Below are 14,693 nucleotides of genomic sequence, written 5' to 3'. Positions count from 1 at the left end.
TGGAGTGGGTTCACAAGGAGATCTGCTGACCCAAGGGTTGCAAAGATCTGTTGGAGAAGCATGGTTTCCTAGGGTCGCTCATTCACTCACCACTTTCCTGGGTAGGGGAGGATCCCCTCGCTCCGTGTTGCTCCCAGGTGGGCCATTGTTCTATCTTGCTTTTTTTCATTCTCTGTGGGTAAAATTTCCTTGATTAATCCCAATGCAAGTACCTGGATGTTTCAGTTGAAGGTGATGTATTTACTCGCCCCTTCTGTTCCTCTCTGTGAGAGCCACACATACTACCTGCTTCTAGTCAGCCATCTTGGCCACTTGCCCAATTGGTTCTTTTCAATAGTTTCTTTTTCTATACTAAAATTTCCTATTTAAAAATTCATTGTTATCCCCTTGGGCCACGTTTGTATATATTTTACATTTTTACACTTTTACCTTTTACATTTTACACATAACATTTACATTTCTACACTACACAATTGGCTTTGTGTAAATCACAGTAAACACAACAGCCAAAGTGATAAGTAGGGTTGGTGTATATAACTCATTCGTTAATTTATTCATAGATCTACCCATTCAACAAGCATTTACAGTGCACCTACTGTGTCAGACATTATTTTAAGTCCTAGAAATTTAGAGACAAATTACGAATAGTCCCTGTTCTTAAGGAGCTGCCAGAATGGTAAGAAAAGACAGGCATGTAAACAAATTTAGTAACACAACTTACTGGGGGTAGTGATAGGGTATATACAGAGTACAGGAGGATACCAAGTGGGCATGTCATACCTGGAAAGGGTCAGGAAAGTCCTCACAGGGAAGGTACACCTTGCATTAGGATAGAGGAGGAAAGATAGAGGTACATATCAGAAACATAGCAAACAATCATCAAATGGCTTGAAGAACATTAGGGAGAGGTGTCCAGTGAGCAGGTGGACATTGAGATTTGGAAAGCAGAAGTTGGTCCCAGAGAGCCAAACCTGATGGCATTTAGCCTTAAGGTGGTTGTGTGAAGCTGGGTGTATTAGTCTGTTTTCATGCTGCTGATAAAGACATACCAGAGACTAGGTAATTTATAAAGAAAAGGAGGTTTGAGGGACTCACAGTTCCACGTGGCTGGGAGGCCTCACACTCATGGCAGGGGCTGAAAGGCACATCTTACATAGCAGCAGGCAAGAAAGAAAATGAGAATCAAGCAAAAGGGGAAACCCCTTATAAAAACATCAGATCTCATGGGACTTATTCAGTACCATGAAAACAGTATGGGGAAAACTGCCTCCATGATTTAATTATCTCCCACCAGGTCTCTCCCACAACATGTGAGAATTATGGAGCTACAATTCAAGATGAGATTTGGGTGGGGACACAGCCAAACCATATCACTGGGTGAGGGGCTGATATCCCCAGATGGCACCACAGTTATCCTAAGAGGATGTGGGTAAAACAGAGTTGTTCTGAGCCTTAGTCAGTGAAGGAGATCAGAAAAGAATTTGTTGGAACTGAGGGCCAGAAGCCAAGCCTGAGACATTCATAACAAGTTTTACCTTTATACTTTAAGGATGCAGACTCTGGACTCAAACAGAGCAAAGTTCTAAAGCCAGCCATGTGGCATTGAACAAATTACTTAAACTCTGTTTGGCTCAATTTCTATAACCATGAAACAGAAGTAATAATAGTATCTGCCTCAGGACTGTTGTAAGAATTAGATGAGATAATATTTATAAAACAATGTCTGGCACATAGCAAACAATCGTCAAATAATAGCCTTTGTTATCAATTTATTTTTTTAATGGATATGAAAAGCTAGATAATTAATTTTAACCCCTTAATCACTAGATTGTAACACAGATGCATTCATTTATTTGAGAAATATTTATGAAGCATCTACTATGTGCCAGGCATGGTTTTTTTTTTTGGTACTATCAGGGAGAAATCAGTATCTATGGTCTTAAGACCTTAACCTGGTGTTAAGATCTCAAAGGATCTATGAATCAGATGGCGAAAATGAATCCTTATTTTACTAAACTAACTAAACTTTAGTGTTTCCTTCAATTATGAATGTAGGCAACAAACCACAACAGTATCGGCAGTACATGTGACTTTGTCACCAACAGAAGTAAATATTTTCATATCACATTACAGTTATTGCCAATAGCTAGACACATTCGCTGGAAATAACATTTCAACAATTTATGATATTGGTAAAGAACTTTTAAGTACTACTATTTTATGTGTTAATGAAGAAGCATATATATCAATATAAAAATCATTATGAGCATGCTTTATGTTCTTGACTATTGTCAGCCCAGGGTGAGTTTCCCTTGGATGCTTTTTCCCTTGAGTATCAGAACAATTCTTGTTTCTTTTAGTAATCTAGCATTATATCCTGGACACTGCCCATAATGAGTTCTAGTAGATTTGGCTTCTTAGTTTCTGTTATATTTCTTCAAAGATGGGTCATTGTTTGTTATTGTTGCTGTTGTTGTTGTGGTGGTGGTGGTGGTGGTGACGGTGGTTTGTTGTCTTAGTAGACAACTAACCTAGCTAAACTCACACTAAGTCTCCCCTGTATTGGGTACCAACTGCAATCTCCAGACTCCGTTTCCACAGCATTGGGCATCAGCTGAAACCTCTGCTCAGTTCTTTTCTTGGACTCTGCCCTGTGCATGCATAGCTGCGGGGTCAACCAGAGATTTGGGCAGAGTGTACAGGCCAAACATGGAGCTCATCCATACGGTGCTTCTCTGCTCCCAGATATTGCCCCTCCTGCTTTCCCTCTGCCATGGCCACCCTAAAATCTGCTCTCTGGGTCTCTGAGTTTTAGCCACCCAGCACAGCATCCTCTGTGGCCCACACTCACATGCAGACAAGCAAGAAACTCACCTTTGCAGAGAAGAACAAGGTTACAAACCTCACCACAGTGCTCAGCAGTTCGGGCTCCCCTGTTGCTCCCGCCAATGACTGGGCAGACATTGCGGACGCTGCCAAGAGAACCACAGCTACCAGTGCTTCTCAAGGAATGGGTGGCACGACGCCTGCCACCAGCAGCCCAGCCTGAGTGAAAGCTGTGGGGACCATGCTTCTTCCCACCTCGGGCCTCAGACTCAACGGGTAGTGGATTCATGTGATTGGTGGAGCCTGAGTTAGGTGCCCAAGCTGTAGTTACAAGGGAGCTGAGACAGTGAATACTAACCATCTTCGGGATCTACAGTGGGAGGCAAATTCTACTTCGTGGGATAGGGCAATGCCCCAAACAAAGAATGGTTAATATAAAAATGATTGTCATTGTCTACTTTATATGGTATTAAATGGACAGAAGAAAGAAGAGAAACACAGGTTAAGAAACAAAACACACAGATTACCAATATCAGGAATCAGGGTGGTGTTATCACTGTAGATAATAATAGAACATCATGTACGACTTTATATTAATAAATTTGGCAACTTACATGAAATGGGCAAATTTCTTGAAAGATACAAATAGCAAAGCTCAGTCAAAAAGAAATAGATACAGGCATACCTTCGAGATAGTATGCCTTCTGTTCCAGACCAGGGCAATAAAGCAAATATCACAATAAGCCAGTTACCCAAATTTTTTGGTTTCCCAGTGCATACAAAAGCCATAGCCTATTAAGTATACAATAGTATTATGTCTGAAAAAATGTACTCATCTTAATTTTAAAATATTTTATTGCTAAAAATGCTAATGATCATCTCAGAGTTTGGTGTGTGCTGAGGGCCTTCTTATCATGTCCTCATATGGTGGAAGGCAGACACAAAACAGCAAGCTAACCAGATGCTGCATGAAGCCTCTTTCATAAGGGCCTTAATTCCATTCTGAGGTAGTAGCCCTCTGGCCTAATCACCTTTTAATAGATCTGGGTCTCTCTCTCTTTTCCCTTCTGTCCATTTAATACTACATAAAGTAGACAATGACAATGCCTCACCTCTTAATAATATCACATTGGCAACACCTGAATTTTGGAAGGGATACATTCAAACCATACCATCCAGTCTCAGGTATTTTGTCATGGCAGTGCAAATTAAGACAATTTCCAAATAATTTTGTTGAGTGAAAGGAACCAAACACAAAAGAAGACTTATTATAATATTTTATTATATAAAACTCTAGAAAATACCTTATAGTGACAGAAAGCAGATCATTGGTTGCCTAGGGACAGGAGAGGAGAAGAGAAAGGGATAGTCATGGGCATGAGGAAACTTTGAAGGTGATGAAATCCTTATTGCCTTGATTGTGGTGATGGTTTCATACGTTTGTGTGTGTGTATGTGTGTGAAAGCTTATCAAGTTGTTTAGCTGAAACATGACAAGCTCACAGTTTACTGTCTGTCAAATATATCTCAGTATAAACAGACAACCTACAGAATGGGAGAAAATCATCTGACAAAGGTCTAATATCCAGAATATAACCCTATCAAAAAATGGGCAAAAGATGTGAACAGACACTTCTCAAAAGAAGACATACAAGTGGCCAACAAACATATGAAAAAAATGCTCTCATCACTAATCATCAGAGAAATGCAAATCAAAACCACAATGGGACAGTGTCTCACTCCAGCGAGAATGGCCATTATTTAAAAGTCAAAAAATAACCGATGCTGGAGAGAAAAGGGGATGCTTATACACTGCTGATGGGAATGTAAATTATTTCAGCCACTGTGGAAAGCAGTTTGGAGATTTCTCAAAGAACTTAAAACAGAGCTACCATTTGACCCAGCAATCCCAGTACTGGGTATATACCCAAAGGAAAATAAATCACTTTACCACCAAGACACATGCACCTGTATGGTCATCACAGCACTATTCACAATAGCAAAGACGTGGAATCAACCTAGGTGATCATCAGTGGTGGACTAGATAAAGAAAATGTGGTAGGTATTCACCACAGAATACTATGCAGCCACAAAAAAAGAATGAAATCATGTCCTTTGCAGCAACATGGATGCAGCTAGAGGATGTTATCCTAAGTGAATTAATGCAGGAACATAAAACCAAATGCCACACATTCTCATTTATAAGTGGGAGCTAAACATTGGGTACTTGTGGACATAAAGATGGGAACAACAGACAATGGGAACTACAAGAGGGGTCAGGGAGGGAGGGGTCAAGGGTTTAAAAAGTAACTATTGGGTACTATGTTCAGTACTTGGATGACAGGATCATTTGTACCCCAAACCTCAACATCACACACTATAACGAGGCAACAAACCTGCACATGTACCCCCTAAATCTAAAACATAAAATTTCTCAGGAACTAAATGTCTGTGTATATATATATACACACATACACACACACATATACACACACATTGCACATAATGAGCTAGCTTCCTGTTTTGTCTCTATACACACACACACACACACATATATATATATATACTGCACATAACATTGGGCAAACTACTTGAACAGACACTTTACAAAGAAAGATATAGAAATGGCCAGTGAGCACATAAAAGCATACTCAACATAATTAGTCAGCAGGGAGATGATAATTGAACTAACAATAAGATATCACTTCCCACCCTCTCAAATGGCTAAAAATAAAGGCTGACAACCTCAAATGTTGATGAGGATGGGAAAGAAAAGGAGCTCTCATACATTTCTGGTGGGAACGTAAATTGCACAACCACTTTGGAATACATTCTGGCAGTTTCTTATAAAACATAAAACTATCCTATGATGTGGCAATTCCTCTCTTAGGTATTTGCCCAAGAAAAATGAAAGCATATGTCCACACAAAGATGTGTACATGAATATTCATAGTAGCTTTATTTATGATCACCCAAACTGGAAACAGCCCAGATCATAACCTGGTGAATGAACAAACCAACTCTGATATATCCAAACAACAGCATACTACTCAACGATAGCACATTCAATAACATAGATAAATCTTAAAAACATCACTTTAAATGAAAGAATCCAGACACACAATAGTACAGACGATCTGATTTCATTCATACAGAATAGTAGCTTTCCTAGTCTATTGCCCTCAGTTCCCGACCCTTCACTCCCCTCACCACCATCTTGAAGACGCCCAAAGGGGAGAGGTCTCTTCCATTCCTTCGTTCCCTCCTTCGTCTGCTGGTCGATTTGTTCGCTCGTTCATTCATTCATTCTCACGCTCATTCCACTCCTCCCCACCTCCCCACAAGCGTTCAGCCCGCGCGCGCAGCTCCCCCGCAGGCTGATCAGATTTGCCTGCCCAGTCCGCCCCGCCCCCAAACCACGCCCGTTTCCCGCCCCGCCCCCTTTCCTGGCCAATCGGGGCCGAGACTGGGGCCGGGGCGGGGCCTCGCTCCCTCAGAACCCCGGGCTGCGCTCACGGCTCCGGAAACGCGCCGCGGGGCTGTTAGCTCGGCGGGGCACTGGCGGCTCCGTGGCGCTTCCTGCCACGCCAGGCCTGCCTGGGCCTCGCCAGCGCTGCTCCACCGAGGGCCGCGCGTCGGCCGCCGCCGGGCCTGGGTGAGTGTGCGGGCCGCGGGAGGATGTGCGGAGGCGCTGGAGGGGCCGCAGGGCGGAGGTGATCGTGGGGGCGGCAGGAGGATGTGAGGGCCCGAGTGAGCGTGCAGGGCCGCGAGAGGATGTGCAGGAGGCGCAGGACCGTGTGCGGGGCTGGAGCGAGTGTGCGGGCCGCAGAAGAGTGCACGGTGCAGGGAGGGGGCGTCTCTGGGCTGTTGGAGAGCTGCTCGGCCTTGGGCGGGCCAGAGCTGGGAACGGGTCCCGGATGACGAGTACGAAGAGGCCCGAAGGCCTTCCCGAGGCGGGCGGGGGGCGGCGGTCCCGGGTGGGAATCGCTAAAGTGCGGAGGCCTGCTCTGCTCTTTGGGGGAAGCTAGGAGATGAGAACCGCTCAGGGGCGGAAAGAGAGGACCCTCGCCCCTAACGCCTAGGAGCCCGATCTGGAGGGGGCGTTGTAGGGGTGGGGATTAAAGGACTTTTCCCTGGTCTAGGGGAGGGGCTGAGCCGCAGTCTGGGCGCTGGGAGGGTGGGCTAGGTGGGAACAATTCCCACTGGGGAGTCCCTCCTTTCCTTTTGAGTGGGTTGGGTGGGGGTTAAGCCTCAGCTTGGTGGGGAGGATGGGGGCAGGTAGGTAGCCTAGAGAGAGAACTGTGGGGAGGGAGGGGAAAGGGGGCCGTGAGCTGAGCTCAAGGCCCTCTGTCTGAACCAGTCTTTTTCTCTCCCCTACTGGGGTCTGCCATCTCCCACTCCAGTGCCCCCGCCCCCTTAAACTCCTTTGCTGGCTCCTCCAGTCTATATTTGGGTGATTAATTACATGTCTTTTCCACAACCCCCACCCCACCACTCGCCTGCCGCCCAAAGTCCATGGTCCCTTTCAAACAACCCCCGCCCCCATTCCTGGCCCTCTTCCCAGAGGTCCCACCCTGCCACCCTGTTCCAATTGAAGCCCTCCAGCCAGCCTTGGCCTAGCTGGGCCCGCGGCCCCCCTCCAGTCTCCTTGGTCAATGAAACATTTCCTCTTCAACCTCAGCCCGACATTTTTCCTTTACAAGAGAATTTCAGATGGGATTGCGGGAACAGCACCTCCCCTAGGTACTAATGCTGCCTCAGCCCTTCCCCACCCCACAGTCCCCCCACCCCACAACATTGGACCTTCAAGTAGAAGCCACTTGCACAGTGTCTGACCCAGTTCAGTATATCCCCCTAGTAACATTTTGGGGAGATGTACTGAACTGGGCCAGACACTGTGAGTTTTATATATAGAACCCTATTGAGTAGTGATTTTCAGCCTTCTGTCTGTGAGGGACCCCTTGGAAATCTACTAGAACGTGTGAATTCTCTTCTAACCATCAGCACAGACTCGGAGATAGTGGGCTCCCATTTCACAAGGCTCCTGGGCAGGAATCCTGTCAATGACAGAGATTCTGAGAGTTGGAGAATCTGGGAACCTCCAGATTCTAGACAGGCCCAGTGTTAAGGACGTGCAGTTCTGCATCATAATCTCCTGGGGTGCTTGTTGAAAAATGCAGATCCCTTGGTCTCTCCCAAACCTGCTACACTCCCACATGAGTTCTTAGTGAACTCCAAACCAACTTTCTCACCCGATGATCCAGCCCTTACCCAAACCTGCCTGGGCTCCTTGCAATTTGCATAGCATCCCACCCCACCCCCAATTTCGAATCTTTTGTATCCAGGCAGTGTTACCTAAAGGCAGCTATACTTACAATTTATTTTGATTTTTAGTAAGATGCCATGAATATTCTTGGGGAAATGGGAACACAAAACTTTCCTCAATTAAGTACAACAAACACTACAAAATCCCCTTCTGGTCTACCTTCTGGCTTTTTATGGAAAGGAAATAAGATAGAAACCCAAACATAAAGAGACAGGTGCCCAGGCAAAGTGAGAGAGGAAACAGATGCCTTCCCACCCACACATACAGAAAAAGGCACACACAGACACAAATACCCCAAGAGAGACAGACTTTCCTGGTGAGACACCCTCTCTTTAGACCCTTCAGGATTCTGCTACTTAGAGTAGCAGCCTGTTTGCTGCTTTGGGACGGGACAGGGTGGGCCCACGTGGGGCCTTCACTTCCGCCTCCTGGCCTGTCAGGTGGAAAGAACATGAAGGCCAGGCCCAGCGTGGCCCTGGACTTGGCTCAAGGGTTGCATCCTGACCTGGCTAGGGTGGATCCAGATTGTGGCGGTGTATATTCAGTCGAACCCTGTATCTGGCCCAGTTCAGTACATCCCCCAAAATGTGGGGGCCAGGTTGCTGGGAGGTGCACATGGGTCTGCTTCTGTTCACCTGAATCATTGCAATCCAACAGGTGGGACCTTACCTGCCAGGCTGATCCCTTGGAGTAGTTCTGAGCCATGATGAGTCATCCATGTGTGTCTCTTTTGGGTAAGTCTCGGTGTTTATGCGTGGTGTCTGCTGGCCTTGACGCTGGGCATGCTATCAGAAGACCCTATAGGTGGGGTTACAACATGGTGAGGAGTATCGTTTTGGTTCCAGAAGCACTTATATTTTCATCTATGCCATTGTTGCTGAACTGTCTATGCCCAGAGACAGTTCTCTCAATCCAAGCAACACAACTCACAGGAGAAAAGATATTCAGGAAAGAGAATTTGGAATCTAATCTCCCTTTTGGATGGGAGAGGGAGCAGAAGCCATCCATCTGAAATGGATCTCTTGTGAGTGGAAACCTTTGAAGACACCCTTTGGGGTACATTTGCTCTGGCCTGGAACTGAACAGAACACAAGCCACCTGTTGTCTTCTGGGTAAACTCAAGCTTTAGGGCCTGAGGACATTCTGCTCCAGGTCTTTATTTAGATGCTTCAGAGAGTCCAGGTGTTTCTGGCACCCCTTGGAAGCTTCTGGAACCTTCCAGATGAGGCTTATTTGGGTGGCCTCGCTGCCTTTCCCCTGCCCAGGGAAGGACAGCGCACCTGTTAGAGAATGTTGCTTGGCTATTTGTGCAATAAAATCAGTTGAATGCTGGTCTTTAGGCTCAGAAGCTACCATTAGCCAGTAGCCAAACATTCAGCAGTGAGGCAGGAGTGTCTTTAATCCAAAGATAACCAGGAAACATCTCATTATTACTACATTTTGTGACATGGGTTGTTTTTTGTCTCTGTTGAGTTCAACTTTTCATTTCTGTTCTTCCACATCGAAGTGGAATGATTATTTTGAGTCTCTTAGTGTTTTCTGCTTCCATGCAGTAAATTTGATTTAAATAAGTTGGTTAAAATTTACATTGTGATCTAAAGCACGTGAGCAGGAAGATTTGTTCACTCACGTGAGCTCTCGTGTTTTAGAAAGCATAATTTTTCAAATTATCGGCAGTAGGTTGACATTGACATCATTATTTTCCATTTATTCTAGCAGATGTTTGTTAAACAGCTGCAGTGTAATGGTGCTTGCCTAGGTCCAGTGTGCAATTCACAGCTGACCTTGACAGGGCCTTTGCTTTCTGGGAGTTTATAGTCTTTAGACTATCTTCAGATCCCATTGAAAGAAGGAGAGTAATACCACTTACATTAAGGGTTGGAAATGTGTTTTCCCACAGTATTTCTTTGAGCGTTCATATTTCCCAGTTGTATGTAGGAGTGCACCTACGAGATTCAGGACATGCTTTTGTGCTGTGAGTGAAAGTGCCTTACTTCAAGGTCAGCATTACCCTGTGTGTCCATCAGGTGTGCATTACAATGATTTTCATGTTCTGTCTGGAATTCCTTCGACCTTGATTCCCCAAGATCCACTGTCAGAAGGCAGTGGACACCTGCGTTTGTCACTTTTGTCACAGTATCCAGCTTCTTTTCCTGATTATTTCCACCATTTTAAAATAGAACAGTTGTGCAACATAGATCCTAAATGATCCGATTATCTCTAGGATTGATGATAATTTTATTTTGATCTGCAGTAGGGATTAATGTGTTATCTTTTTTTTAATGACCTTCCTTTGCTTCTCATGAAGCTCTTTTACCTGATATACTTGATTGATTAATTATGCAAAGTTTCGTTTCCTTTTGTGGAAGCAGGCCCCACTTCTTTCCTCCCATTTTTATGAGTACCTTTTAAATGATCTCCATGTCCAGGGGCTCTGTCACTGTGGGTGGTGATCACGCAGCCACTGAGAGCTAAAGTGCTCTCAGGCTGAGTCCCCTGGGTGAGCTGCTACAGGAAGGGGCACTCCTGTTGCTGCACAGGAAAGGATTATTAACAATTCATTTGGGAGTTATGGCTCCAGGATTTCAACAGTTAATCATGCCAATTAAGTAAAAACACTTCAGTAGGATTTGCCCTATTAAATGGAACACTTCAGGAGGATTCACTCGATTAAACGTGGGTGGCTGGGGAGGACTCTGTGTGTGTGTGTGTGTGTGTGTGTGTGTGTGTGTGTGTGTGTGTAAGAGACAGAGACGGAGAAAGAGAGAGAGGAATGACATGTCTCATTGTGCAGTGAGGGCATGTTAACAGGATGGTTTAAAGGCAGCACCCAAACACCCATATATACCATTAGGCCTAGATGACACTAAGCCTCACCCCCAGTCTGTCTTCTGGCTGTGGCGTGGTGTTATAGGTTGGATATTATTTCGCTCTTCTCTGGTGTGGTTCGAAAAGTCTCAAATCTTGGGAGATGGATATTAAGCAAGTTAACCTCCTAGAGCCCTGGTTTCCTTCTCTGTGAATGGAGGCGGTAATAACCACAGGATGTGATAAGTGAATTACAGGAAGGGAGATGCATGGCTCCAAACACGTGTAGTGCATGCTCCGGTATTGGAAGTGTGCTTCATTTAACATGCCACTCCCCACACACATTGATTCAGTCACCCCGCAATTTATCACGTGCCCACTCAGGGCCAGGAGCTGCTGCAGACACTGGGGACTCAGGAGTGACCAAGAATGAGAAAGCACCCCTGCGCTGTTGGAGCTCCATTTCTCCTGGGGACTGTCAGTTAGAAGCAAGCAATTTCATTGGATAGTTTTTAGTTAGCAAAAATGTTCCGAGTAGACTATGATGGACACTAGAGAGTGAAGGCATTCTAAGGAGGTGACATTAGAGTTGAAGCCTGATGTGGGCCAGGCACAGTGGTTCACACCTATAGTCTCAGCATTTGGAGGTTGAGGTGGGAAGATGGCTTGAGTCCAGAAGTTCGAGACTGGTCTAGGCAGCATAGTGAGACTCCATCTCTACAATTTTTTTTTTTTTAATTTAAAAATTTAGCCAGGGGTGGTGGCACGCAGCTGTAGTCCCAGCTACTCAAGAGGCTGAGGCGGGAGGATCACTTGAGCTTGGGAGGTCAAGGCTGCAGTGAGCTGTGATGGCACCACTACATTCCAGCCTGGGTGACAGAGTGAGACCCTGTCTCAGAAAAATAAAAATAGAGTTGAAGCCCGAATTCTCAGAAGGAGCCATCCATGAGAAGCCCATGGTACTCTCAGCAGTTTCAGAGGCCTTGAAGGCCACAGTCTTGGCCTATCTAGGATTGAATGAAGGCCAGTGTGTCTGGGTGTCACTGCGATGTGTCAGGGCAAGATATGGGATTGGGGGGCTGGGGCAGAACCTTGTCAGAAGGCTAAGTTCTTAGGTCTCTGGCCTGAGGTCAGTGAGAAGAGGTCTCTAACAGGTCCTCTTTCTCAGAAGGTATATCCACAATATCCCCCTCTCCATTCCATTTGGCAGCCAAATGTCAATGTCAATTGGAAGTGAATTTTTTTTTAATGAATTGTGTAAGTAATTTATGACCAGTTCATTTTGTACTGGAAGCCAAAGTCAAATCAGACATTGAATGTATACCAGAGGAATCCAGCAGACCAGCAGGGCCCTGCCCAGGTGACAGTGGGACAGAGAGGGTGTGGCTGCTGAGCACCTGAGGATGAACATGAACTCACACTGGGGAAGCCCCTGTGCCAGACAGCCAGTTAAAGATGGGAATGGGGCTGCCTTGGATTCTGGGACTAGATGAGGCCTTCTGCCCGCACTTCTTAGGTGCTGATAGCTTGCAGGGAGGAGCCCAGGAAGTCACAACCGCATGGGCCTGTCTCTAGGCTTTCTGGTCATTGCCCTTCGTGGACCGCCCACAGATTCCTGCCAGCCCTTCTCCCCTGCACTTGCCCTGCTGTGTGGGGATCCCAGGAAATGCTGGGTTTTTTACCCAAGCGAAGGGCCACTCCCCATTGACTCCTTGGCCTCAGCCCTTGGCTTCTCACATGCTGAGCATCTTTCTTACTCAAAGTATTTTAAAACCAAAATATTTTACAATTGTTATGCTTTTCTGATACCAACAAAATTCAGCTTGGTTACTAAAAATTCTCACATTACAGAAAAAGAAAGCAGATCTTTCTAGACCTTGACTCTCCCCAACTCCAACCCCATGTGGTCACATACACATTAGAGATGTGCTTATTCTAGCTACAAGTCACTCTCACTTTTTTCCTTTTTTCTCCTAAAATGCAAATATATACTTAACCATCTCCTCCCCTTCCCTTACCCTCTTTGGGTTTTCAAGGGAGAGTAACTATCTATGCCTGTATCATCTATGAAAGATTCACATTTTTGTCATCTGCAGCATATCATCCTACGCTGGCACCTGTTGGTTTTATATTGAAATCCTCCAGCTTTCTTCCTGCTGAGTTCTAGGGCTCTTTGGTAGTGTCTCCAGAGCTCTTAGCCACATTTGTCATTCATTCTTTCCCCCACTTTTTTATGACATTGGGATTTTCTAGACTCTGTGTTGGTTCTAGTATCCTGTTTTCTATTTTCCATCCATTTACTTTTAACCTATCTGTGCCTTTATATTTAAAGTTTCTTGTAGACAGTATGTCTTTGTTTTTATTACAGCCTGACAATCTCTGCCTTTTGATCGGAGTATTTAGTCCATTTACACTTACCTTAACTATCCACGTGGTTGGGTTTAAGTTTGCCATCTTGCTATTTGTTTTTATTTGCCCCTTCCATTCTTTTTTCCCCTCTTTTTCTTTACCCTTCTTCTTTCAGATTATTTTTAGTATATATTTGATCTCTGCTGTTGGCTTATTAGCATGTATCAGAGTCTTGGAGGACTTGCCAGAACACACAATCGTATGTTTTACTTCTGATGTTATAAACCCCACACTACCTTTTTATTATTTTTGCTTTGAATGATTGAATGTCTTTTAAAACATTTAAAAGTCAGATTGGTAAAAGCATTGTATATTTCCCCACATATTTATATTCCTGGTGTTCTTCATGCCTTTGTGTAGATCCATCTTTCCACCTACTATCATTTTCTTTCAACCTGAAAGATTTCCTTTAATATTTCCTATAGTAGAGATCTGCCAGTGATGAATTCTCTCAGCTTTTGTCTGAAAACAAACTTTATTTTGCCTTCATTTTGGAAGGACATTTTCCTTGAATATAGAATTCTAAGTTGACAGGTTTGTTTTTCTTTTAGCACTTTAAAAATGTCATGCACTGGTTTTCTGACTTGCACATTCTCTGATAAGAAGTTAGTAATTACTCTGTTCCTCTCCATGCAGCAACATCATTTCTTTCCTCTGGCTATTTGAAGACTTTCTCTTTATCACTGGTTTTTCAGCAGTCTGATTATTATGGGTCTTTTAAAGTCTTGCTAGGGGTTCACTGACTTTCTTGGATGTGTGAGCTTATAGTTTTCATCAAATTTGGAAAACTGTCCTACCATTATTTCTTCAACTGTGTTTTTTATCCCTCACCCACTTTTCTTCACCTTCTCAGGTTCCAGTTATGTAGGTGTTAGACCATTTTCTCTTACCCCAGGTCATTGAGATGCTGTTTGTTTTTAAAAACTCTTTTTTCTCTCTGAGCTTCTTTTGAGATCATTTGTATTGCTATGTCGTCAAGTACTGTGTACTTTTTTTTTTATACTTTAAGTTCTAGGGTACATGTGCACAACGTGCAGGTTTGTTACATATGTATACATGTGCCATGTTGGTGTGCTGCACCCATTAACTCGTCATTTACATTAGGTATATCTCCTAATACTATCCCTCCCGTCTACCCCCACATCACGACAGGCCCCGGTGTGTGCTGTTCTCCTTCCTGTATCCAAATGTTCTCATTGTTCAATTCCCACCTATGAGTGAGAACATGCGGTGTTTGGTTTTTTGTCCTTGCGATAGTTTGCTGAGAATGATGGTTTCCAGCTTCATCCATGTCCCTACAAAGGACATGAACTCATCCTTTTTTA

The 14,693-nt window shown here is 44.5% G+C and overlaps 1 protein-coding gene across 1 annotated transcript in view; it reads left to right on the top strand.

Annotated features, from left to right (window-relative positions):
* Positions 1–6,344: 6,344 nt before the first annotated feature.
* Positions 6,345–14,693, top strand: part of ZNF275 (zinc finger protein 275) — a 21,686-nt gene continuing 13,337 nt past the window's right edge. The window contains exons 1-2 of the mRNA XM_017880808.1: positions 6,345–6,480; positions 8,809–8,885. Of these exons, the coding sequence (XP_017736297.1) occupies positions 8,855–8,885 (31 nt within the window). The 5' untranslated portion in view covers positions 6,345–6,480; positions 8,809–8,854. The remainder of the gene's footprint in view (positions 6,481–8,808; positions 8,886–14,693) is intronic.

Source organism: Rhinopithecus bieti, unplaced genomic scaffold (genome assembly GCF_001698545.2).
Source record: "Rhinopithecus bieti isolate Rb0 unplaced genomic scaffold, ASM169854v2 scaffold_12667, whole genome shotgun sequence".
In the NCBI taxonomy this organism is placed as follows: Eukaryota; Metazoa; Chordata; class Mammalia; order Primates; family Cercopithecidae; genus Rhinopithecus; species Rhinopithecus bieti.
The sequence above is the reverse complement of the archived record's forward strand: the minus strand, read 5'-3'. Positions and strand labels throughout refer to the sequence as shown.